Source organism: Lissotriton vulgaris, chromosome 3_1 (assembly GCF_964263255.1).
Source record: "Lissotriton vulgaris chromosome 3_1, aLisVul1.2, whole genome shotgun sequence".
In the NCBI taxonomy this organism is placed as follows: Eukaryota; Metazoa; Chordata; class Amphibia; order Caudata; family Salamandridae; genus Lissotriton; species Lissotriton vulgaris.
The window spans coordinates 1,409,692,240-1,409,715,933 of record NC_141689.1 but is presented as its reverse complement, the minus strand read 5'-3'; the positions used below and the strand labels follow the sequence as shown (position 1 = coordinate 1,409,715,933).

Genomic DNA, 23,694 nt, shown 5'->3' with positions numbered 1-23,694 from the left:
TGTGGTGTCCGTGGTCTTCGCCCCGGTATGCTCATGGTGCGACCTCTTGGGTGTTTCTGGGCTGCTCATACTACCCTACAGGGGGTTTCCCTATACTTGGTGTGGTTCTGACATCCACACTGTATGCTTATTAGTATTCCTCACTTCCACATAAATACCAGTCTTACTGTGGTCGTGCTTCTGCTTGTTGCCATCTGCCCTCTCACATGTCTTGTGAAGGAGCGACTGCGTACTGGAGTGTCTTGTGTTTCTAGTAATACCAGCACTTTCTGGCAAAGGGGTCGGCATCCTGCCAATGCTGCCCCACGTATCCTAGCTGGTGCAGGTTCATCAGTGTTTTTTTCCACTGTTGTGCATACTTGACCGGTATGCGCTGACTCTGTCTTACCGTTTTGTCGTCTCTTTGGGTCTTGCTTCCTGTCGACGCATCGGATTCTGCAGTTCCATCGGACTCTAGGCTCAGTTAATCTTCTTTTACAAACCCATGAACTCTCACTTCCGCACCGGCCTTTCTGGTTCTTTGCTTCTTTCTCTCCACGCGGTATACACCATAAGGTTTTCGTGCTGTTCTTTCATGGCTTGTGGTGCCTTTGCCTCCCATTGTTTCCGCTCTTTTCAGAGCTTCATGGTCTGGTGTTGGCTGCGCTGGCATTGCTGTCCCCACTGTGTTTCGTCATCTTTTTGACGGTTAAGTTCTCTCTGAAACTTGGTGGGATTCAGTGGCAGACCCGCCTCCTCTATGGGTATGGTTTTGGTATCTATTCTAAGTTAAGGAATCTGCGGCTAGATGTCTCTATTAGATGAACGAGTTACTTACCTTCGGTAACAATGTATCTGGTAGAGACACAGTCTAGCCGTAGATTCCTTAAAGGCCACCCACCCTCCTCATTCTGTGAGGACGCCAACTAACTTGGCCCCAGCCCTACCGTCCTGGCCTCGAACCTGCTCCAGCGAAATCTCAGTGTGTTCTGCAGCCAGCAGCCCCCAAGAACCCGGAGGACCTGCCCTCCTTCCCAAACCAAGACTTTGTCTCCGGATTTGCTTACCCACAGACTCTGGCTCCGACCAAATCCGCGAGTCTGCACCAAACGCCCACGGCCCAATTTTGAGTGGCCCAATACCACGAGGAGTTCTCCCAGGCGATCCTGACCTGGGATCTGGTGATCTGACCTTCCTTGAACCTCCAATCGGCGCCTGCAGCCCCTTTCTGGAGGACCCCGCACCTAGACACCAGACGCCCCACGGCTTTGGGTGGCCCAACCAGTGGTGTCCCAGCATCCCCAGGCATCCCAACTTACCTCTCCAACCAGTAGTCGCCTCCAGAAGTTCTTCGTCCCCAAGTCTGCAGTGGTTTTTTTTTTTTTTTGCAACCGTAGAATCCCCATTGAAATCAACAGTGCATGCAACGCCAAATAAGCACCCTGCACCCAGCCGCCCCTATGCCGCTGTGTGTGCACCTTGTGTGCTAACTTGGATCCCATTTTGCCCTGAGCCTAGCACCAGGAGCTTTGCTCACACAACCGTGTGGCCTGCTCATGAGCAGCCACCAACCGGAAGCCCTCTAACTCCCATTGAATAACATTGGGCCTCAGCGCTCTGCATCCGGCCACCATAGTGCAGCTGAGGGTGTTCTGAGAGTGTATCCTCGACCCTGGCGGAACATTGGTTCTTACCCCAGAAAGCTAACACCCACAAAAAAGTACTTAGCTGTAAACTGATAACTTCATTTCCTTACTTAGGATTGCATTGACTGCTTTTCCTTGAAAATTCTTTAAAGTGTGGAGTTGGTTTGCACAAAATCTTGAAAAACTGCATATGTGTAAAAACTGCATATGTGTAAAAACTAAATTACTTACCTTTTGTCTAGGAGATGTCTCAGTGTAATATTTAGGCATATCACACTGATTAGCAAAAGTAACATAAAAAGTAATCCAAGATGTAACATGCACAGTAATCTATAAAGTAACTGAAAAGTAATTTTTGACTGTTGACTTACCTGTAAATCGACCAACTGCATTTGAACCTGCATTTAACTGTAATTCACTGCATAACCCTTGCAAAGTATTATGTCACTTACCTGCACCAGGCCTGGCTTGGTTCTAGAAATAAAATAACTAAATAATATTTTTTATATAAATACAATTGGTCTGAGTTCAGTCTTTGATGTGTGTTGCCTGAGTTTGTACAATAAATGCTTAACACTACCCTCTGATAAAACCTTACTGCTCGCCCACACTACCACAAATAGAGAGTAAGGTATTATTTACTTTTAACCCCGTCTACCTTTGGGGTTCCACTGGACTCTGTGCACACCATACCTTATTTTGGTATAGTGTATACAGAGCCGGCTTCCTACAATGACCGTTCAGGTGGCTCTTTCTCCACTTGACTCAGGCTCGGCCAATGATTATGATGCAAGTGATGAGTTTGCTCCACCTTATCAAGATAACAGTTGGTATGATGACTTGCAGGAGGCTAATCGTCTCGATACGTACCCTGAAACGGGCCTTCTTTCACCAACCTGGTCCAGCCACTTCGAAATCCTCTGCCTTTGCCATGGTAATTCATCCAGTGGCCAAAGTCCTTGACCTCCTTCTCCCCACCTTGAAGAGCAAGACTAATATCCTGATGGAAGTTCTCCCACGAGGCGGACATATTCTGAGCCCTTTTTACCATTTACTGTCATGTCCCTTAGATTAGTTCCTTCATGTACATACCGATTACATACATTGCGTCCCACCCACATGACATAACAGTATTATACAAGTGACCTTTTACCCAGTAGCTTACTTCTGTCTCTCTGACATCAGGCTCTTGGTACCATATCTTAATCCCTGTCCCCAGCCACAGTAGATTTATTCTGTACAAGGGTCACCAATGTTTTCATTCATGACCAACAGCCAGCTGCATATGATCGTGTTTGTTTAGAAAAGGATTAGCAGGGTATTAGCTAATGTTTTCAAAACATATTGATTCTATAAAAACCCCGGAGTGCCCATTTTAGTATAAAAGACCCTCACTTCCCCTTAGACAGACAGAGGAGAACTTCCTTCCAAGCTGAGACGAGGCTCTGCCAGCTGATTCTTCGACAAGCAGAGAGCTGACATCCCTTGCAGCGTGCCATCTTCAACGAAGAGACGAGGTCCTTCATTCAGAACCATTAGGTGAGGGGTTAGCACTTTCCCGGGGATTTCTTGGCTCCGTTAGGTTTCATTAGAACATATCCTCGCACTTACACATATATGCTTCACCTACACCTATAGGCTAGGTAGGCTACTCATCATAGGAGTACTCCAATGCTATTGTTTTATGTAATATGCTTTTATTCATCTTATTAGCACTATGGTAGAAATGTATTTCCTTTTTACGATATTGGTACTAGCGATTACATTTGTCTGCTCTTGTCTTTTTATTGTCGTTGCTAACATACTTGACTGACGCTTGACCAATAAATAATTATTGCAACCTTTTCCAATCTTCATTCTATGTATTCTGATAAAAGTAAGCATGAGTGACTGAACGAAAGATGACCTATTCTTTCCACGATACCTGAGGAATCAGGTTGTCATGTTAAGCAGTTGCCAGAAACTACCTACCGCACTGTCAAATAGAGAGAGGTGATAGTGGCACTGAAGAGCCAGCAGGTCTAACAGCTGACTCACCCTGCGGGGGTGTCCAGGGTCTCGCTGCACACCAAGCCCTCAGTTTAGGCCATTCAAAACACACAGGTCCTGGGGGGTCCTAGGAACTACGCAACACTACCAGATACCTTATTGGGGGATTGTACCAAACCTTGCTCTGGCCCTCTAGACAAGAGACAAATTGCAAGATGACATTGTGCCGCCCCAAGTGACCTAGTGTTCCTCTCTTAGGACCCTTCCCCCAAATATTTAGTGGTGGAATTATCCACAAGCACATCTAATCCCAACACATTTCTTACTACTCTTCCCCCCCCCCCCTAATTTGAAGTCTAAAAGGGTGGACATTTTTACTTCCACCAGCCTGGCTCCTGGAATGCTTTTCCCATACTATTTGGGACTCCGGCCTGTCCTTGCCAAAGGCTATCAAAGACCGTTGTGATGCGGCCAAGCTCACAATTCATTGTGTCTTGGACACTACCGATTACATTGGGGGAGCTATTGGCACCAGTGTCATCATTTGCAACCATGCATTGTTGCGATCAACTGGATCTCATAGGCATTCCCTTGGGCTGGACTTGCCTGCTTAGGGGCAATTCTGATTCGGCTTTAGAGTGATTTAAGAGAGCAGAGCTACTGCATGCTCCTTGGGCTTATCCACCCTGCCTCGCCAACCGCACCAATCTTACTGCTCCTTTCGTGGGTTTGGAAGAGCTGTCCCATACCTCCAGTATTTCAGCCCAAGCAAGGAAACCCCGCAGTTTAGCGGTTGAGGCTGTGATGTCCACATGGCCCAAGTCAACAGACTGCCCATTCCACTACCCCCATACAGCCCCACCTGCAAAACTCCTTTAGCGTACCTTTAGGAGGAGCACAGCCACCCAGTGGGAGTCAGGATCCAACTATTCTTCCCGAGTTGGTGAGCTATAACATCAGACAGGTGGCTCCTGCAGATCGTTTGCAGGGGATATGACTTACTCTTCTGCTCTTCTCCCCTGAAACTTCCACTGTCCCCAGTGAATGATGGAGGACCATCTGTCCATTTGGCAGCAGGAGGTGTAAGCCCTTTAAGCCAAAGGGGGCTGTCCAGCGGATGCCCACGCCAGAAGTAGGATGTGGTTGGTATTCTTTCTTGTGCCCAAGAAGGATGGTGACCTTTGTTCTGTTGTAGACCTGCACACTCTCATCACATTCCTCCAAAGGTAGAGCTTAAGAATGCTCACCCTGGCTCATCCCTCTTCTACCCTCAACTCTGAAGGCTGGATGGTGGTGTTGGACCTACAGGGGCCTATTTCCATATACCTGTCCTGCCGGCTTATCAGTGCTACCCTCATTAAGGGATAGAAACATGCAGGTGTTGTCCAATGGGGAACAATACCAATGGCTTTTATGGAACACACATTGTGTTGTGCTTATTTATGTTTGTCTGTCATTTTAGGTAATCTGTGTGTGTGTGTGTACATAGAAAGTGACAAGTAAGGTCATATCTGATAGAGACTACTAGCCGCAGATTCTTTAACATAGAATTATCCCCAGGCTTGACACTAGAAACTGAAACTTTTTGCCCGGATCCGTGGGGGACGGCATCACGCGAATCCACCCAGGCGTCGTCTTCGTCTGTGACGTCAGCGAGGTTGCGTAAGACCCACCCCGGTGCGCCTACGGCCGTTTTCTCCTTTTCCACGTGCAACGCGGATCCGGTTTGTGCTCCGGGACTGCTTAGGCCTTTCCCTTTCGCTATTGTCGTGTTTGTGGGAACAGTGTGCAGATGCCTTCGGGCTTTAAGACGTGCTCGTCTTGTGGACATCTGATGTTGGCGACGGACCCTCACCTCATTTGCATGTGGTGTTTGGGGGAAGATCACGGCTCCACTGATTGCGAGGCTTGCCAACAGTTGAAGCCGAAGTCCCGGCGGGAGTGCCGGATGAAACTTCTCTCAGCTCGCATGTCCAGATCGGCTTCCTCACCTCAATCAGCTTCTGCGGAAGGTTTTCAACACAGCCGTCGTCCTCATCCTTCTCCTAAGCTGCAAGAACCTCGCTCCCCTGTCGGTAAGTGTCGCAGTTTGTCCCAGAGGGCTGGTTTCCGGCCTGTTGGGGCGTGGGCTCTCCGTGGGTGATTCGCCCTCCCCCCGTATTGTCCCCCTAGCCACCGTTTCCCGGTGAGGGGGCATCGAGAGCCCAGATGGAGACATATGTGGCAGCTTTGCAGGCCTCGCTGGCTTCTTCTCCTCCTCCTTTCCCTCCTGGGACGTCAACGGATCCCTTGCGTTGTGCGGGGCCCTCTGCGCCGACTGGCTCAGTTCCAGGCTTGGAGGATGTGGTGCCGTTGGGGTGCGGCCCTTTGGGGGTCCCTCCTCCGGACTGCGGTGCCTCTCCTTCGTCGCTAACTCCTGCAGGAGTCCCTGTGGTGTCGCGTGAGGTCGCTGGGGATCAGGTTGCATCCCTGAGCCCCTCTCAGCCCTTTGGACAGGCGGCGATCTAGTCTGAGGCTGAGGTGACGCTGATACGGTGCCAGCGGCTGCTGGCCCTGGCGGCGCCACATGGGTCGGCGGACCCCCCTCGTCCCATCATGGGTCGAGGCTGGCGGGGGACCCTGTGTCCCTCCCCGGGGCCCTCTCATCCCTCCACGCAGTCGGCTGCCTCGCCGAAGATAGAGTTGGCCTTATCGGCGCCACTGGGGGCGGCGGGCCCCTCTCGCCCCCTCATGGGTCGAGGCTGGCGGGGGACTCCTTGTCACTCCCCTCGTCCCTCCACGCAGGCAGCTGCCTCGTCGTAGGTCGAGTCAGCGCCGTCCCTTAGCCACCTCCCGTAGCCCAGCCCCGGTCTCCTGTGTGTGGAGACCTGTCTGGCGTCGTCTTTGGTGCCGGACGACGATGACCTCCTGCCTCAGGTTGCGGAGTCTACGGCACCGGACAGGCGTTGGGTCGTGGACTCGTCCTCGGACACGCCCTCTTCCCCGGCGGTTGGGCGCCTGCTGGTGTCATTCTCGCCGGAAACGCCCCGCCGCGTCGTGGCTTTTTCCCCGAAGTCATCAAAGGACGGCTCCTCGCCGTTGCTGCGGCCGCAGTTTTCGCCGGAGGAGCCACAGGTGCCCCACTCCTCGGTCCCTCTTTCTCCTTTCCGGAGCAGGCCTTTCCCCACTCCGATTGGCTTAGGAGACGGCCTCCTTAGTTTGCAGCCGTCGCCTACGGAGGAGCTACTTTCCCCACCGCGGGGCCCTACGGAGGCGGGTGCAGCCTTTGCCCGCGCTGTTTCCACGGCTGTGGGTATTTTGCGCATGGGTGAATCGGCTGCACATGTTCCAGCAGATCATCTTCTGGAAGTTCTCCACCAGGGCTCTGGTGGGAGGGAGCTGCTGCTCCCCTTTGATGGTTCACTACATTCTTTCCTAACGGGGACTTAAGGGTACCCCGCCACGGGGGGATCCGGTGCCCCAACATCTTCTGCACTGGCACCTTCCAGCACTGTGTGAACTGGTGTGTCTTTCCCTCCAACCCTTTGCCTCGAGTCCCCTTTTGCGGACTGCCTTTCCATCCCTGCCGCCACAGTTGTCTCCACCGTCACGGTAGGCTCGCTGGCTGGACTCTTGGGTGCGCAATATATTCGCTTTGACCAGTGCGGCCCTGTGGGCTCTTAACACCTTATGTGTGTTGGCTAGGGCCACTTCTTGCTTGTGGGACTCGGCGGAGTCCCTTGGATCAGCCGCTTCTTGGGGGGATGCTGGAGTTTATTTGCAGCACCATGCGTTGGATGGGCAGGAGCTGGCGGCGTTTATTCTTCGCTCCTCTCTGGACATCTCGGAGGTGCTTGGTCGTGCAATGGTTTCTTCGGGTGCCCTTCGCCGCCATGCTTGGCTTTAGGACAGTGTGTTCCGAAAAATGTGTGGGAGCAGCTGGTAGATCTTCCCTTCGATGGCACTCTTTTGGTCCATGCCCCGGCAGACTCGGCCATTTGGATTTTCTTAGCGGGGTTTCGGCCTTCTCGTCGTCCTCCTTCTCCCCCTCAGTGACCTGTGAGTTGATCTGGTCTTTGGGTGCTGTTCTTTTGTTGGGGTGGGTCGCCCCAGTTGTGTAATCTGATGCTTCATGTGCACTCGAGTCCTCTTGTTGGTACTGTGATTCTGTTGGCTGCTGGCTGGCCCTTTCTTCACTGTGTTTTTGTTTTGGGTTATCTACACCAGGTTGACCCTAAGATTTGGCCTTCTTTTTTTCTCTTTGGCTGTTTGACAAGCCTTCTGCGGGGGGTTTTACCCGCAGCTCTTTCTGTTGTCCTCTGCTGCAGAAGTTTCATCCTAAGCAGGTTACCATGTCTTAGGTCTTAACATACCCTTTGTGGGGCAGTGGTAGCTGTTATATAGCTTGTTCTATGCTGGGGAGATGTTGTCGCCTTCGGGTCTCTTCTCTCCATGGCGTTTACGTACGTTGCAGGTGCAATTCCCTTATTGCTGGATTGGAATGCCTTGGTGGCGCCCCAAGGTGTCCTTTTCCGGGGTCGCTGCACTGTTCGCCTGGTCTGCCTGCTGTCTGCGGCCTGGCGTTGTGCCTCTGGTTCTACTTCTTTTTGGGTCGTGTGTACGAGCCCCTCTATGAGGTGTGTCCGGGCCCTTCTTCACCATCATGTTCTCTGTCCTGGTGGCTGAGATGGATTTTGTGTTCCTCCCTCTTTCATGCGCAGCCTGCCCGGTTTTCCTGGGTGCCCCGGGCTACTCTTTCGGCTTCCGACTGCTTTATTGCTGTTGGCGCCGTTCTGTCTGGTCTCTTGACTTCTGGCTGTGGTGGGCTCAGCTGCCCTCTTCGCAGGGTGTGTTCCCGGTGGGGGGGCTTACCTTCTTTTTCCCTCGTCTCCTTGGAGCCTCTAGGTGGATCTACTTCCTCTTCCTTGCCTTGGCCGTGGATGGAGGTTCTGTTGCCGTGGATGGGCGTGGGGTGCTTTGACTTTCTCTTGCCTTGCCCTTGTTTCCTCTGTTGAGTGTGAACGGGCTTTCTCTTCTTTCTTCTTCCCTCACACCCCTTGGGGTCGGTGGTGTTTTTCTTGTAGGGGTTCCCCTTGCCTTGGGGGACAGGACTCCTCACCCTGTCTGTTGGACTAGTCCCCAGTGGGACCCTCTGTTATGTCCAGGCTCCTCTCGCAGCCCCTCCTTCCCCATGAGTATGGGTAGGGTATCTATTCTGCGTTAAGTAATCTGCGGCTAGTAGTCTCTATCAGATGTACGAGTTACTTACCTTCGGTAACGATGTATCTGGTAGAGAAGTTTCTACCCGCAGATTCCTTCACGGCCCGCCCTTTCTCCCTGTTCTGCGAGGGCCTTTGGCCTGGTCTTTTGCACTCACCTCCCAGGGGGTTTCTATGTCTTCTGTGAGTGCATCCCGTCGCTCTTTTTGACGGGATGCTTCGTCTTGTTTCTTGTTCCTTCCTCCTTTTTGGCACATTGGAGGATGGATTTAGAGGTACTCCTGTGCCCCTCTGCTGTGGTTGCCCCGGGATTGGGGCTTGTCTTCACTCTCTCCCCTTTTTTGTTGCTAGGGTTGGCCCCTCTGCTATCCCCCCTGGGTTGGGGTCCTCTGGCCGTGCCTGTGCCCCTGGTTTGTTTGGGGGGGGGGTTGTCGCACTCTGTGCTGGGGTTGCCTTGGAAGTTTGTCATTCCTGCTTGTTTAGGAACTCGTTCCCCTTCATTGTTCTTGGTTGGGGTTGTAGTCCTACTACATGTTGTCATGACATTTTGCATGTGTTCCTTGTCTCCAGGGGGGCTGTCTACATACTGGCAGGGTGACTGCACTGTTCTTTCCCCTTTTTCCCTGGCTTTGGGTACTGCAGTGTTGACACTGCCCCTTATGGTGGTGTTCATCATAATTCCTTTTTCCAATTTTTCTGTTCCCATACTTCCACAGTTTTGTCTGATGGCTCCGGGTTGTGCCACGGAAAAGTTCTCCGAAGAAAACTGACATATACACGCCGGGGTGGGACTTATGTGACCACGCTGACGTCACATACGCAGACGACGCCTGGGCGGAGTCGCTTGATGCCGTCCCCCTGGCGCGTAGGGGTGCTGGGCAAAATGTTTCTGGATCCAGTCTCACGCCTGGGGATAGCTCTACGTTAAGGAATATGCGGCTAGAATCGTCTCTACCAGATACATTGTTACCAAAGGTAAGTAACTCTTTCTATAACTTGAATTAATATATCCTCATAACTAATTTTAGTTTTCTTAAGGGTAATCAAGTGGAATCACCAGGCCTGAGGAAGGCTGAACAGCCCCATGAGGGCAATAGCAATATGAGCAGTAAGGAGGGATGAAGAGGCGTTAATTACCCTCTGGGTCATCCCCTTTTGTAATTTTTCATCCTATCCGGTGAGTTCATGAATAAAGATACTTGAGGGCATCGCTGAGAGAGTTTTATTTTCTGTCTTTTTGTTTGCAGCATGGATCTTCTAGTATTAGTTTGTATAGCCTCCCCAACCCGTTTTCTCTATCCCAGGCTTTGGCCTGCACAGCGATGTTGAAGCAGCCCTATGAAGAATCATGCCACTATTAGTGGGTGAGGGCAATTTTAAAACACCTTGCATTTTTCCTACATGTTGTTTCTGGTCGTTCTGAACAGTCACATTTCCTCCTTTTCCTTTTTTTGTGAATAAAGAGGGTAGCAGCACACCTTCAGAGGTCAGGGGTACCAGTCTTTCCCTACCTCAATGACTTACTGACGAAATTGGGCTCTCCCCAGGCAGTTGTCAACCACCTCCAGCCTAGGCAAACCTTCTGTCATTTTTGGGGTTCATTGTCAACATGCCAAAGTCACACCTGACTCCTTCTCAGACAGTCCCCATTATCAGAACCATTCTGGGTATGGTTTGATTTAGTGCCTTCCCTCCGTGAAGGAGAGTCCTGGACAGTCAGGCTATAATTCCAATCTTTTGGCGTAGGTCCTGGATTTCAGTGAGGGCGACTCTGAGGCTGCTTGAACTGATTGTCTCTTGCATCCTGCTAGTTGAGCATACCAGGTGGCACATATGGGCTCTGGAGTAGGATCTGAAGTCTCCATAGGCCCAGCATCAGGGGGACCTCTTTGACCACGTTCAAATTTAAGAGGAGACTGCAAGAGAACTGCAGTGGTGGTTACAGGGCCGCATTTGAGTCAGTGGCAACCCACTCTGCCTTCTACAACTAGAGCAGACAGTGGTGACTGATGCATTCCTTCTGTGTTGGGGCAGCCATCTGGGCGAGGTGGAGATCAGAGGCCTCTGGTCTCCAGCTGAGTCCCTGCTCCATATCAACCTTGTAAAGCTGAGGGCCAGTCATTTAATGTTGAAAGCCTTCCTTCCATACATCAAAGAGAGGCTGGCTAAGGTGCTCATGGCAACATCGTTGCTATGTGGTACTGCATCAAAAAGAATGGGATGAGGTACCTAGACCTTCTACCAGGAGATTCTGCATTTCTGGAAATGGCTTGATCACCAGGGGATCTTTCTGGTCGTGAACCATCTGGCAGACTCTGATTGCCTGGCAGACAAACTCAGCCATTGAAGCCTAGCTGATCAGGAGTGGCAATTGCATCCGTAGGGGGCGGGGGGCAAGGTCGCTTCTGAGAATGTGGAGAACCTTGGTTCCATCTCTTTGCCACCACCAAGAACATGCAATGTCAGAACTTCAGCGCATTAGACTTTCCAAGGCATCTCTCGCTCAGATAGGCATTCCACCTCAAGTAGAACTTTGGAGTCCTGTATGCCTTTCTGTCAATACCATTCCTGTCCCGAATTTGTAAGAAGATCAGGACAGATGGGGCCCAAGTCAATCTAGTGGCTCAAGATTGGGCACTGAAAGTATGGTATCCAGAACTCCTGAGCTTAAGCATCTGCCCTCCGATCAGGCCTCCCCTCTGGGAGGATCTGCTCTCTCACCATTACGGGCAGTTCTGAACTCAGGCCTTTGCAATCTCCACATTCATGCTTGGAAATTGAGCAACAAAAGGTGAACACATACGACCTTTCTCAAGAGGTGATTATTGCCTTCTTGGCAACCGGGAACTCCTCAACTAAAACTGAATACATCTATTGGGATAAATTTGTGGTTGAGGCGGCACTCACCAGATATGACCCCCCCCCTCTAGACAAGTTATCTGACGTTTTGTTATTTGTTTTGTCCCTATCCCGGCAAGTCTTTGCTCAGGGCACTGTTAAAGTTTACTTTATTTTTTTTGTGGAAGTCAAATCAGCCTTCATTGTTTTAAGTCTAGTTTTGTTATGCAATGTTTTTTAAAGGCCTGCAATATCTTCTTCCTCCTTCGCCTTTGATATGCCACAGTTTGACCTGAACTTGGTTTTTACATATCTGATGTGCACTTACTTCGAACCGCTAACCAGCTGCACAGTGCACCCTGCTGCCGTTCTATACTATGCCACATGCTTGTAAGGTATAGGAGAGACTCCATCGCTTGGACCCCCAAAAGAGCGTTGAGCTTTTAAATAAATCATTCCAAAGATCGTGGAGTGGGGATCCTTCGAGTGAAAAATAGGCAAGGCAGTGAAGAGGAAAACCATCCCTTTCTGGATGATTGCGCTGCATTAGGATCTGCTCCCCATTAGTTTAAAGGCAACATCCAGTAGGAGTACATGCTCTTTCTCCAAGGACCAAAGCTGCTACCGCACATTAGCACGCAGAGTTCTATACATTTGCCAGGTAGCTACAAGGGCAACCCTCCATGTGTTCACGCACCACTATCACCTGGACAGTCAAGTTCACATAGAGGCTCATTTTGCCTGCTCAATACTTCAGGACTTACTGGTCTGCTTTGACTCCATCCACAGACTTACATCCATATTGATACTTCTTTGGTATCAATTCAAAACCTGAGGAATCTGTGGCTAGAATTCTTCATCAGTAGAACAGATCTGTAACCTTTGTTAATGCTCTTTCTAGTAGAGACTCTTATCTTGCTACAGATTCCTCACCGACCCTCCCCTGCTTCCCGTTCTGGCATTGAACTATATCCATCAATAATAGACCAAATTTAGGAATCCATTCTGGCATTGAACTATATCCATTAATAATAGACCAAATTTAGGAATCTGCACACTGGTTACCAGTGGCGACTGGTGAAATTTGAAAGTGGTGAGGGGAAAATATATCACTGTATATTATCAAAGGAGTGTGCGAAGGGATCAGGCCTGACTCCCGGTGGGAATTGGCAGAGAGTTCTAACACTGAAGAAATTTTTTTTTTTTTAATAAATAGTGTGATATTGATATATCCGTCATCTACTAAATTCTTCTATGTAATTATTTTATAGCACCACTCACTTAAGTGTAGGGTGTCTGAGTGCTTTAATCACACAGAGAGGCACAATAAATCATACAAGTGTGTAAATCTGCTCAGCAAACTGTTACACAAGACATTGTCTTACACGGTGTAGGCTTCTCATATCATCCAAACTTCTAGACGTTCTATGTTAAGAGTGAATGGCTGGGAGGGCCATATAGTTAGAATATAAAAAGTAATGCAGTTGATTGTAATTGTCAGCACAAACCTTTATCACTTCCCAGAGGAACTCAACTTTGCAATCTTAGATTTCTCAACAGATTGAGAAAAAATAAGGATGTAAAACCATGACTTACAGTTTGCATGCCACACCTTCATGCCAGTAAATAGATCACTGTACCATTTTCAAATTTAAAAAAATATATATTTATTGGTCTTTTCATATTTTTCCATTTTCTTCTAGTACATGACAAAACAGAAATGTCAAGAGCAAAATTCAAATCCGCACGTAGCAATATCATAACAATACTATAATAGAGCGACTGTTCTTTTGACGGCAGAGTGTTTTCTAATGTGAGATAACACACCAACTTACCACTAATAAACAGTCTATAATAAGTCATTATGATTGCCTGACCTCCGCACATTCCCACAATTCCCACAATTTCCAATCGTCTATAAAGGGAAAAAAAAGGAGAAGAGAAAATTCGCCAACACCGCGTGCTAGCATTGCTTGCACCATTTAAGTCATTTGTGTCTGTCATAATATTAACAGACGTTGGAAACAATCATATTTGGTCTTTTCAATAGTCTGATGAGGGTGGTTTTCCAAAGAAAATAGAATAAGTATAAAAGTAAACGTGCCAATAAAGCATACATTATCTGATTAACAACATTTAACAACATATTTAGAGGGCTGCCATCTAGGAGCAATGAAGAGAACCATTACGTTACTGAGTATGGGACCGTATATTGTGTGAATAACGATATGGTGATTCACCAGGGTGGAACTCGGACTCATGTGGGTGTTGGGAGTTAGTTTCATGGTATGAGGTGCCGGAACAAGAAGGAGCAGGGGTTCTACTACAACAGGCCTTCTCTATGAGGTGACATCTAATTGAGTGTGATTGCTATCTGCCACCGTCCTGCCTCCTGCCGCCTGGGACCTTCGGCATATACACTATGTAGCCGCTAGCTGGGTGTCGTCACCCTCCCCGTTTACTTAATAGGTGAAGGCTGTCAGTACGGTGTCCCAGTGCTGCGCTATGGGATATTTGCGGAGCCCCGCCGTTTCCTCCCTGTGCAGTGCTGTACTCTCTGCCTCTGCCCATATCTTAAGTGATCTTTTCCAGATGAGCATCTCTGGGGGGAGTGGGGCGATGGGGGGGGGGGGGGGGGGGGTTGTCTGCCTGTTTCCACAGTTTTGTAATTAAGCCTTTGGCAGCTATTAATCCCAGGTTTTCGAATCGTGATGTTACGCTATTCTTCTTGGACCGGACATAGACCCCTAAAATGCAAATTTCCCATGAGGGCATCAAGGATACATCAGTACAGAGCGCTAAGGCTGCAGCAACTTCTCGCCAGTAACTCCGAAGGGAGATGCAAGCCCACAGCCTGTGGAGCAGATCCGTGACGAGTTGCCGACAGCGTGGGCATTCAGATGTGGCAATGTTGAAATATCTGTTCATTTTGTCAGGGGAGAGATACGCCCTTTGTATTATGTATGTTTGTATTAACTTGAATTTAGAGCTTCTTGGTATATATGTAGCACCAGCTAAGATGGTGGCACATTCCTTGTCTGTCCAGGGTCGGCCCCTGTCTGTTTCCCAGCGGGTGCGGAGTGTCAGCATTAGTTTCAGCATGTGCGAGAGTAAGGCCGTCACCATCGAGTGTACTATGTGTGAACCCGCCCCATTACGTGTAGATATTGCAGCAACAAGTGTGTCGGTGGCTCGGACTTTAAATCTCCTAGAAGGGCCGATAGGGCTCTGATGAGAGAGGTATGTAGAAGGAATTGTCCAGCAGGCAAGTCAGTGTCCTCCGTCAGTGCCTCAAATGTTAAGAGTGAGCCATCTCTTTAGAGGTCACCTAGAGTGTCTATACCCGCAGTATGCCAGTGCGTGAGAGTGGTTTCGAAAGTGCAGGCCCAAGAGTGGCAATATCGGTGCGTACGGGAGTGTTGCACCGGTAAGATATAAGCTCCTCCTGTAACATCTATATGCTAGACCTAAATGCAATTGGAGTGGGCGTGGGGACCTGGCAGCCGGAGGGAATAAGTGATATATTTGAGTGTGAGTCCACGGTTGATGCAGGGTCGCCGTGTCCTCCAAGTTGGTGCCATTGAGCCACTATGTAATACAGTTCCATATTGGGAACAGCCAGTCCTCCCTGAGTGGTGGGAGCATATAGTTTCTACAACACTACTCTGGGTCTGCCCTTGTTCCATATGAGGTCTCGGGACATTCGCTCCAGTTCACAGAAAATTTTAGTTGGGACATAAACCGAGAGGTTCGAGAAATAATATAATAGCTTTGGAAGGACCATCATTTTCAGCAGGGTAATGCAACTCATTACATTTAATGGGAGCGACTGCCAGAATTGTACTTGGGCCCTTACCAACGAAATCGCCCTCGTTAAGTTGCCCTCCATTAAATCATGTGGCGTCCGATATATGAGAACTCCAAGATAGCGAAAGGTAGTGGGGTACCATGGAAGAATCGTACCATTAATGAGCACGTCTGTTTCTGCCTTGTCTGCGCTAAAGGGGTATGGTCCGGACTTGGCCCAATTAACCTGGAGGCCCGACATTTCTTCAAACAACCTCAGCACATCCGCTATGGATGCGGGAATGTCAGTGACATCATGTACATACAACAATAAGTTGTCTGCATACAGAGACACAGCATGAGTCCTATCCACCAGCTATATGCCCCACTCCTCACCACTTCTGCAGAGTAGCATTGCCAATGACTCCATGGCTACTGTACCATATTCTAATATTTCAATTTAACAACTGGAAGGAACAAAATGGCCTTGGAGTCAGAAGTAGTAGCCAACTTACCTAGCTAAATATTCTGTGATCTGCATGTTACACAGTGTGCCTTGCAACAAGCACATTAATCCTCTATGCTACTTTAAGGGTCAAAACTGTGAATGGGAAAAAAAGCAAAGAACTCTCCCAGAGCTGTGTTAATCATTAGAGTCATCATTTTCAGCATAATCTCCTCACAATTGCTTGGCGGACACAGACCTCTTCATCAGGTGTCTTAACCCTGTAAAATAGTTTGCAATGCAGCCTCTTTGTGACCAGTTAGGTAATCTAAAACAGTTTTACTGTCAAATATGTGCTTGATGCCAATTTCATTTCAGCAGATTTATATTGAAATACATGTGTAAATTGACAGGTTCTGGTTTACAAGCTCTGGCCCTCATAACTTAAACCCCCTTTCCTTTGCCACACATTAGAGTATTTTGTTTTCCAAATTCAGCACTTCCACTCCCTGATAATTAAAGCAAACAAATACAGAACAATGAGTACAGAATATATAAATAAAACGTGTACAGAAGCTCGATTATCATGTGAGATGTAAACTTATTGTAAATGTTTTTCAATGAAGGATTCCCTTCCCATATCTGCATGTTTCTGCACGTCTTGAATGGCTCCATTTGATCTTTTTATTACAGCGCCAGGAACGTGCTGATCGCAGCCGTATCCGGAATCAGGTTAGAGCTGAGCTTTAACCCTCTTTTCACCCCGGCTCCATCCTGACTCCTGATAGGGCCTGGGGCGATTTTGTCTCCGTTCTTAGACAAGCTGCGCTGCAAAGAGCATGTGCAGCAAGTCTATGGGTTGGAATGTGTGAAGAGGGCTGAAATGAAAAGCGCTCTTCACACATGCGCAAAACGTGGACCTGAAGCACCCCCTGTTGCTCCTCTGTGCACTTTCGTTGACACCTGCACAGAAATGAAAGCAAAACAAACTCACAAATCTGTCAGTTCGTCCATTTGCATTTCTGAAGGCTGGAAATGCACAGAGTAGTTTTTCTCTCCTCCTGCATGCTGGTGGTGGGAGGTCGCCGTCCTTGAGCCCCCTATGTACCAGCCGCCACTGCTGTTTACTCCAAAATGGTTTTCAGGCTCTGCATCTGAGGTTGTGGACAGTCTCAACACAACTGACTTAAGCGTGCCGGATTGGTGCTTATGTAGGCTCAGCATATCAATTTAGGAGTGGAATGTGTCACTGAGGTGCTGCAGGTAGCCACCTACCGGCATGCAGAGGTACTGCTGCAATGTTTACTGATCCAGTCTGATGACTGGGGAATAATCAAAAGGTGAGGAATCTGCAGTTTGATTCTCTCTATCAGAAAGAGCATTAGCGGAGGTAAGTAACTTGTTCTTCTGGACTTCCAAGATGCAAATGAGGTAGATACATCCCCTGACTCTGGCTTAAGCTCTCCACTTGACCCTACACAGAAGAGTCCCCATCTGTTGCTATGGTCATAAGTCTTAGACGTACAGCTGCCATCCGTAGAGGTGAAAACTAATGTTCTCACTGAAGTTCTACAGCCAGTGCAGACTTCTTCAGATCCACTCCTCCCATTCAATAAGGCCTTTTCAGATACCTTAATAGGCCCGTAAGCCAAACCTGGATCTTGCCCCCTCGTGAATACAAACTTTCCCTGTGGTTACCATCTTTCCTGCTCCAGCATCTTACTCCTGAGAGTCTTGTGATGCAGGCTTCTCTGAGCAGGTTGAACTCCAACTCCTTCTCTACTGCGCCCCCAAATGGAGAGTTCAAACACATGGAGGCTTATGGGAACAGAATCTCATCTGCCATGTTAGCCCTTATAGCGGTCAACTTCAAATGCTTCTTAGGGCATTACTCTTGGACATTATGGGGCATGGTGAGGCAAATCTTACCTGCTGTCCCTGATGAGATTTACATCAAATTGGCTCAGATCATACAAGATGGGAAAGACATTGCGTAGTACTTTATCAGATGGTGGCTGGACACAGCTGATTGTTTGGGTAGAGCAAATTGTTACCAGCATGGTGCGTCACTGCAGTGCCTGGATGAGATCCACAAGCTTCTTCAGTGATGTCACTAATGAAATTGCCATTTGATGGCACCCATCTTTGCGTGAACACAGTAGATTTGTCCGTGGGCAGCTTCGAAGAAAGTAAAGCCACAGCATGCTCCCCTGGCCTTTCATTGTCTACGCGGCAGTATCCTCAACAGTAACATCCTTTTCAAGGCTTAGGAAGGAGCATTCAGTAGAGGCAACCCAAAGCCCACCTCCACTTAACAAACCTCCTAATACTTTTGAGCTAGAGGTCAGGGATCAATCCGACAACATACAGGCCCTCAGGGGCAACTCACTACCCAGTCCCCCAAACCTCCTGTTGCCAATCCTAAAGCTCTTTAACTTGTTTTCTTATTGGCACATTATCATCCTGTTGAAGCCAGGGTAAGTTATTACCTCCACTGCTGGCAAAGTATCACATCGGACATATATGTGCTTCAAAGTGTCTAGCATGGACACACCTTATCTATCCTGTCCACCCATCCTCATATGTTACCTACACCACAGCGACTACCGGAGGACCACTTGTCCATTGTACAAAATTAAATCCAGGCTCTTTTGGACAAGGAAGCCATTGAGAGGATGCCTGCATCAGAAGGACTGAGGATTTTCAGCCTTCACCCTCTCAAGCCTCTCAGCATCTGCCTCAAAAAGGACAGTTTGAAGATGCTCATGTCTGAAACCGAAAGATCCCGCTCTCTACCCTGCTCCGTTGCATTACAGTGCTTCCTCGCGTCTGCTCGGCTCCCTTTTTAGATTTTTTTACTTCTTAATCGAACGGCCCGGAACGTATTAAGTGCATGATTTAATATATATATTTGTAATTCTGCCTTTCTACTGTGGCAGCCTTGTTAGAATAGTAAAACAAAAAAAGCCAAAATGGCTTCCTCACTTCAAGACTTACGCATCATGTATATGTGTGTTGATGTACTGGCATGCATACGTCGCAAGGCATTTGACCACACAGTACCAATCTTGGAATTAGAGAGTCTCCCAATCGCCACGCTTAAGGCCATGCACATCACCATGCTTGCATTTTGCACCTATTTGGTCTCTTTTCAGAAATGTTTTACTGATCGAAGATGGTCGACATCTATGTTGGAAGCGCAGCATTGGCCAAGCCAATACATTGGTACATTGGTACTCACTTGCCAAAGGGAAGACCTATTACCTTTTCCAATGCTTTTGTATTTAAAAAAAAAAAGTTGCCAGTTGCTAACAATGCATCTGTGGCATACAGTAGAACCCCTAAGTGCCTACTACGTTCCCCTGTTCTCCCAGCATACTCCTATACAGCCATTTTAAGCTGTCATTTTGTAAATTGTGCTGCTTTATTGTATTAAGTTATTTCTTTGTTCATACACAAATAAGCAACAAGATTATAACCTCACAAAGAAAATGTGCAGATATTAATCCAGTTTTTAATGCATTCTAAACCCACACAGTAATACAATTTGCATACCATTTGTGCAGCTTTACCTGTAATTGTTTTTTTTGAGCTGAAATACTTTACAGTATTTCTTCCAGTGGACTTTCTGTGAACTTTGTGGCTTATCTGTGCTTTGCAGGCTTCCCCAGATAGATCTACAAGGAGCCAGCAAAAAGAATTCCAGACCTATATATTGGACAACGTTATGAGCCATCTTCTTGCAGCAGATGTTCTACTAGGTGACTATTAATTTTCATATGATCTGCCTATGTGTATGGTTGTGTGAAAAGTGGAATATTGCAAGTCATGCTCCTATATATTATGACATTGCAGCATGCTTCTCGACCAGGTGCTGTACATTGATGACATACAGATGCTTTGTGTGCTTTTAATCTTCATGACCTATACGCCAGAGCAAGGGGGAGGTGGGGGGGATTTATCAGGTGATCTAAAGAATCACAGCATGGTAATTGGGTAGACCACATGAATGAGGTGGGGCTGGCTATAAATTTCATTGTAGAAGTATTGAACAAGATCGGTATATAAATCAGTTATATATTTGATACCAATCACATAGTAAATGCCCTGTTAGAGGGATCAGGTGTAACATAAGAAGTTTAAGAAGTGATGCAGATAGATGGCATTCGTGAAGCAGGGAGGCCAGTCAATTCTGTGTTTCTGTAGGGATGGAAGGAGCTAAAGGTATGGATAATTTTCAGAGCTGGCCAAAGAGCAAAAGTTAAATATTACACCATGCCACTAAGACGCAGAGAGATGTATGCCGGTAAAGGGATGAATGTTTTGTGTTTATTTGGATATTTACTGTCCTTTTTTTATTCTCTCGAGTATTGTCTCAAGTACTGGTTTTTGTTTTTTACAAAATTACTTTTGGATGCAAATGTACTCACATTCCTGTATCTTTACCTTCCTTTTTTATTTTTTCTGAGATGCATGATGTAAATAGCCCCAAGAACTGATTTCATATTTTGAATTCGGAGTACTAATGTCAGTGTTTGCATGTAAACATTCCCAGTAATTTCTAACTCTTCAGTGTCACGATAATGTTGAGAGCTCATGGATTCATTTTACTCAGTCTTCCCAATGTTATTTGTGATAAGTGGACAAGAAAAGTCATCACTATCACTCTTGATAGCTTTTTTATAGTAAACAAATTTGGTAAATAGCTGTTGTCGCCAAACATCCATTGGCAATGCCGGTGAGCCATTTCCATAACATAACTTGTGAATCTGATTGGAAGAAGCAAAATCTTTCCCTTATGTTTTTCAAATGGCAATGTACATTCCCTTGTGTATCATTACAATTGGGATCAACTCAAAAGGACTTTTGGTATTCATTTTTCTGGCTCCTTTCTGAACGGTTACGTTTAACTGGCCACAAGCTTGGCCATTTCTGAGGCAGCCATCTCCTACTCTTAATTTCCTAAAGTAGTGCTTCCTGGTGCTTCTGTGTCTGGGCTCCAGCTCTTAATTTGGCTTGGGCACAAGTGCTCAAGACCATAATAGCAGAGATTTCATTTTTGCACAGGCTTGCCACGAGGGACATTGAGTGGGTAAATAAATGCCTCCACAAATGTTTTTTAAGTTGGTTTTAAAGAAGACTCTCTGCATGATCCCAAATATTTGACATTATTGCATTGCATGATTTCATCAGTGGGAATAGGGAAAGATGCAACTCGGTGCTCCCATGATGCTAAATCTCTGTGCTGCCCTTTGGTGACACAAGAGTACACATGGGATGCAGTACCTCAGTTAATCTCTAAGTATGCATCCTTACTTTCAATCTTTGTATGCTCCAAACGGAAACATCAAATAAGGGTGTTGCAAGCGAAGTATGGTATCCACGTTGCCTGTGTGCCCACTGTTTGAAGCTCTTCTCCCAAACCATTTTCATCATGCACGGTTGTTCCAGCCCCTGCATGTTCCTCCCGCTGGTACTCTTGAACCATTATCAAGTGATCGGAGCAAAATTCTGCAGAAAATTCCGCTTTTGCAAAAGTCAAAAGATGCTTCTCTATTTCAAATGTTCTACGCCCTCTTGGGAGAAATACCTTGTGCATCAGAAGTGACGCTGCTTACTGGTTTATTTTCTTGCAGCAGAAAATGAGAAGCTGTCCCCTTGGGTAAGGTTTTGGTTCCCTGGGGTCAGCTGCAGGAACTCTGAATCAGGGCCTCGCCCCCCAAGCTGCTCCGCACAAGCAAAAAAACATAAATCGGTGTGCAAAAGCCAAGTGGGAATACTGCCAGGTAGCAGACTCTGGATTTATTTTTGACATGACATTCTGAGTATTTTTAATTCGACAAAAAATGAGTAAAACAAAAAATGAAGGACAAACATGGGCTTTGCTTATTTTCTATGTAGGTGAAGAAGCAACTCTGCCGATAACAAGTGGGGGAAGTTACCAAGTGCTGGTAACCAACGTGATCTATTTGACGCAACGTATTGTGGATAAACTTTGGCAAGGCTTGTTCAACAAGGAATCTAAACTTGTGGTTGATTTCATTGTCAGAATAATATCTCAGGTAAATTGGAGCTTTGACTGTGTACCTGAATGTCTGAACTTTTTATTCATGTCTGGAATTGCTTCTGTGCACTGCTGACTGTTTCCAAATTACTGAAATCTTCACTGTCATGTTACATAGTGTTTACCCATATAATTCAGTTTTCTTTAAGTCACTGCGGTCTCTCCATAAACTGTACTAGGTCCACTTATGTCAGCAGCTACAGTTCTATGAAAAATAAGCAGTATCTCCCATTGTTCCTCCTGATAGAGTTGTGTATACCACTGATACCACAGAACCAGAGTTTGACATTCCTTAATGCTGGTTTACTCAGCAGGCTGGTAGCTTGTTACCTGAGCACAAGCCTTAATTTCTTAAATACTTTCTCTCTCTGCTTTACTATATGTTAACAGGTGCTCTCAAATCTGATTGATTTTTCAGGAAAATACGATACTTCAAAGTACCCCCAACTTTTCAGTTGGAAGTAGTGAAAATTACAGATCTGTCCCTCGCTTTCCTTAACCATATTTGTTTAAAATCCTGATTTCATTACCCTAACCATAGAATGGTAGTTGTTTATAGGCCTGCTTTCACAGACGTTTATTTCCATCTAAATAAGCAAAAAAATGTTGGCAATTCTAAATTTCACATCTTGATATGCAGAATTAGGATGAGTTTAACTTAAGCGTTTAAAAAGCTTTGTCAGTCAGGCCCACTGTGAAACTAGGCAGCTTTATTTCTGATACAGTGCTGGCTCAGTGTGATCTCTCCTTAATTCTTCTCTGTTCATGTTAATATCAGATTAATTTTGTCTTTCATTTTTCTCTAGGAGATTTTTTGTAGCTTCCTTTATGCATCTATTACAGATTCCCATAATGCATGTATTTCTGCTATTCAGTGCAGTTCAAGTGGTTTTTCAAAAATTCTTTGTTTCTGCTTAAGGCATGTGTGGTACTTGAGAAACAACAGTAGAGGCCTGGTCTTTTTTTTAACACAACTTTATTAATATTCAGGGTATAGAGGCCCAGTTCTTTTCTACCCTTCCTTTGCAACGGGACTGTCGGGGCTGTTCCTTCCTGATGTCTGCGTCTCAGGGCGTCCCTCTGAGAAAGAAAAGAGGTCTCTGTAAGCACTTTTAACCCTTTTTAGGTCTCGCCTATCCCAATCCGCAAGGAATGGATAAGGGAGAATTATAGTGGGCAAAATAAGTTCTCAAACTATCGGCGGATTTCAAACAGTTCACGTGAACACAAGCACGCGCTTTTTCCTCGCTCCCGAGCCGCCTGCCTCCGAGACCTTCACTTCAAAGGGCTCCGCTCCCCCGCCCACTGCTTCACACTTCACGGCCGCCAGGCCGTGTCTCGCATTTCTCCTCCCCCCCCCCCTTCCCCTCCCCACCGCAATGCCAAGAGCTTGTTTGTTTTTTGAAGCACTGCTGCCACCCACGGAGTAAAACCGAACCGCAAGGTTAAGTTCTGGCATCAGCCTAAAATGGATCCCGTTCATACAGTATAGCTTTTGATTGCACTTCAAATGTGCTCATATTCCGCCATAATCGTACTGTGTAGCACCAACTTCAATAGAAAAAAACTTTAAATTCTCGTGATTTGTATTTAGACTATTGTTGCTCGAGACTGGTAAAACGTTGCTGTGCCTCAGGGTCACGCTGTGTTTTTAAATGTGCAGTGCTCTCTAGTGGCATATTTCAACGCAAGGTATTGCTATTATATTATTACGCCGCCAGGGCCGGCTTTAGCGCGGGTGGCGCCCAT

The 23,694-nt window shown here is 47.1% G+C and overlaps 1 protein-coding gene across 4 annotated transcripts in view; it reads left to right on the top strand.

The window, feature by feature from the left end:
* Nucleotides 1-23,694, top strand: part of WDFY3 (WD repeat and FYVE domain containing 3) — a 2,050,643-nt gene that overhangs the window by 1,197,007 nt on the left and 829,942 nt on the right. For 3 of the 4 annotated variants that reach the window (XM_086961876.1, XM_086961875.1, XM_086961874.1), the window contains 2 exons: nucleotides 19,543-19,642; nucleotides 21,783-21,943. In XM_086961876.1, the coding sequence (XP_086818002.1) occupies nucleotides 19,543-19,642; nucleotides 21,783-21,943 (261 nt within the window). Of the gene's footprint in view, nucleotides 1-19,542; nucleotides 19,643-21,517; nucleotides 21,668-21,782; nucleotides 21,944-23,694 lie in introns of all 4 variants that reach the window. The other variant, XM_086961873.1, reaches the window with a different exon arrangement.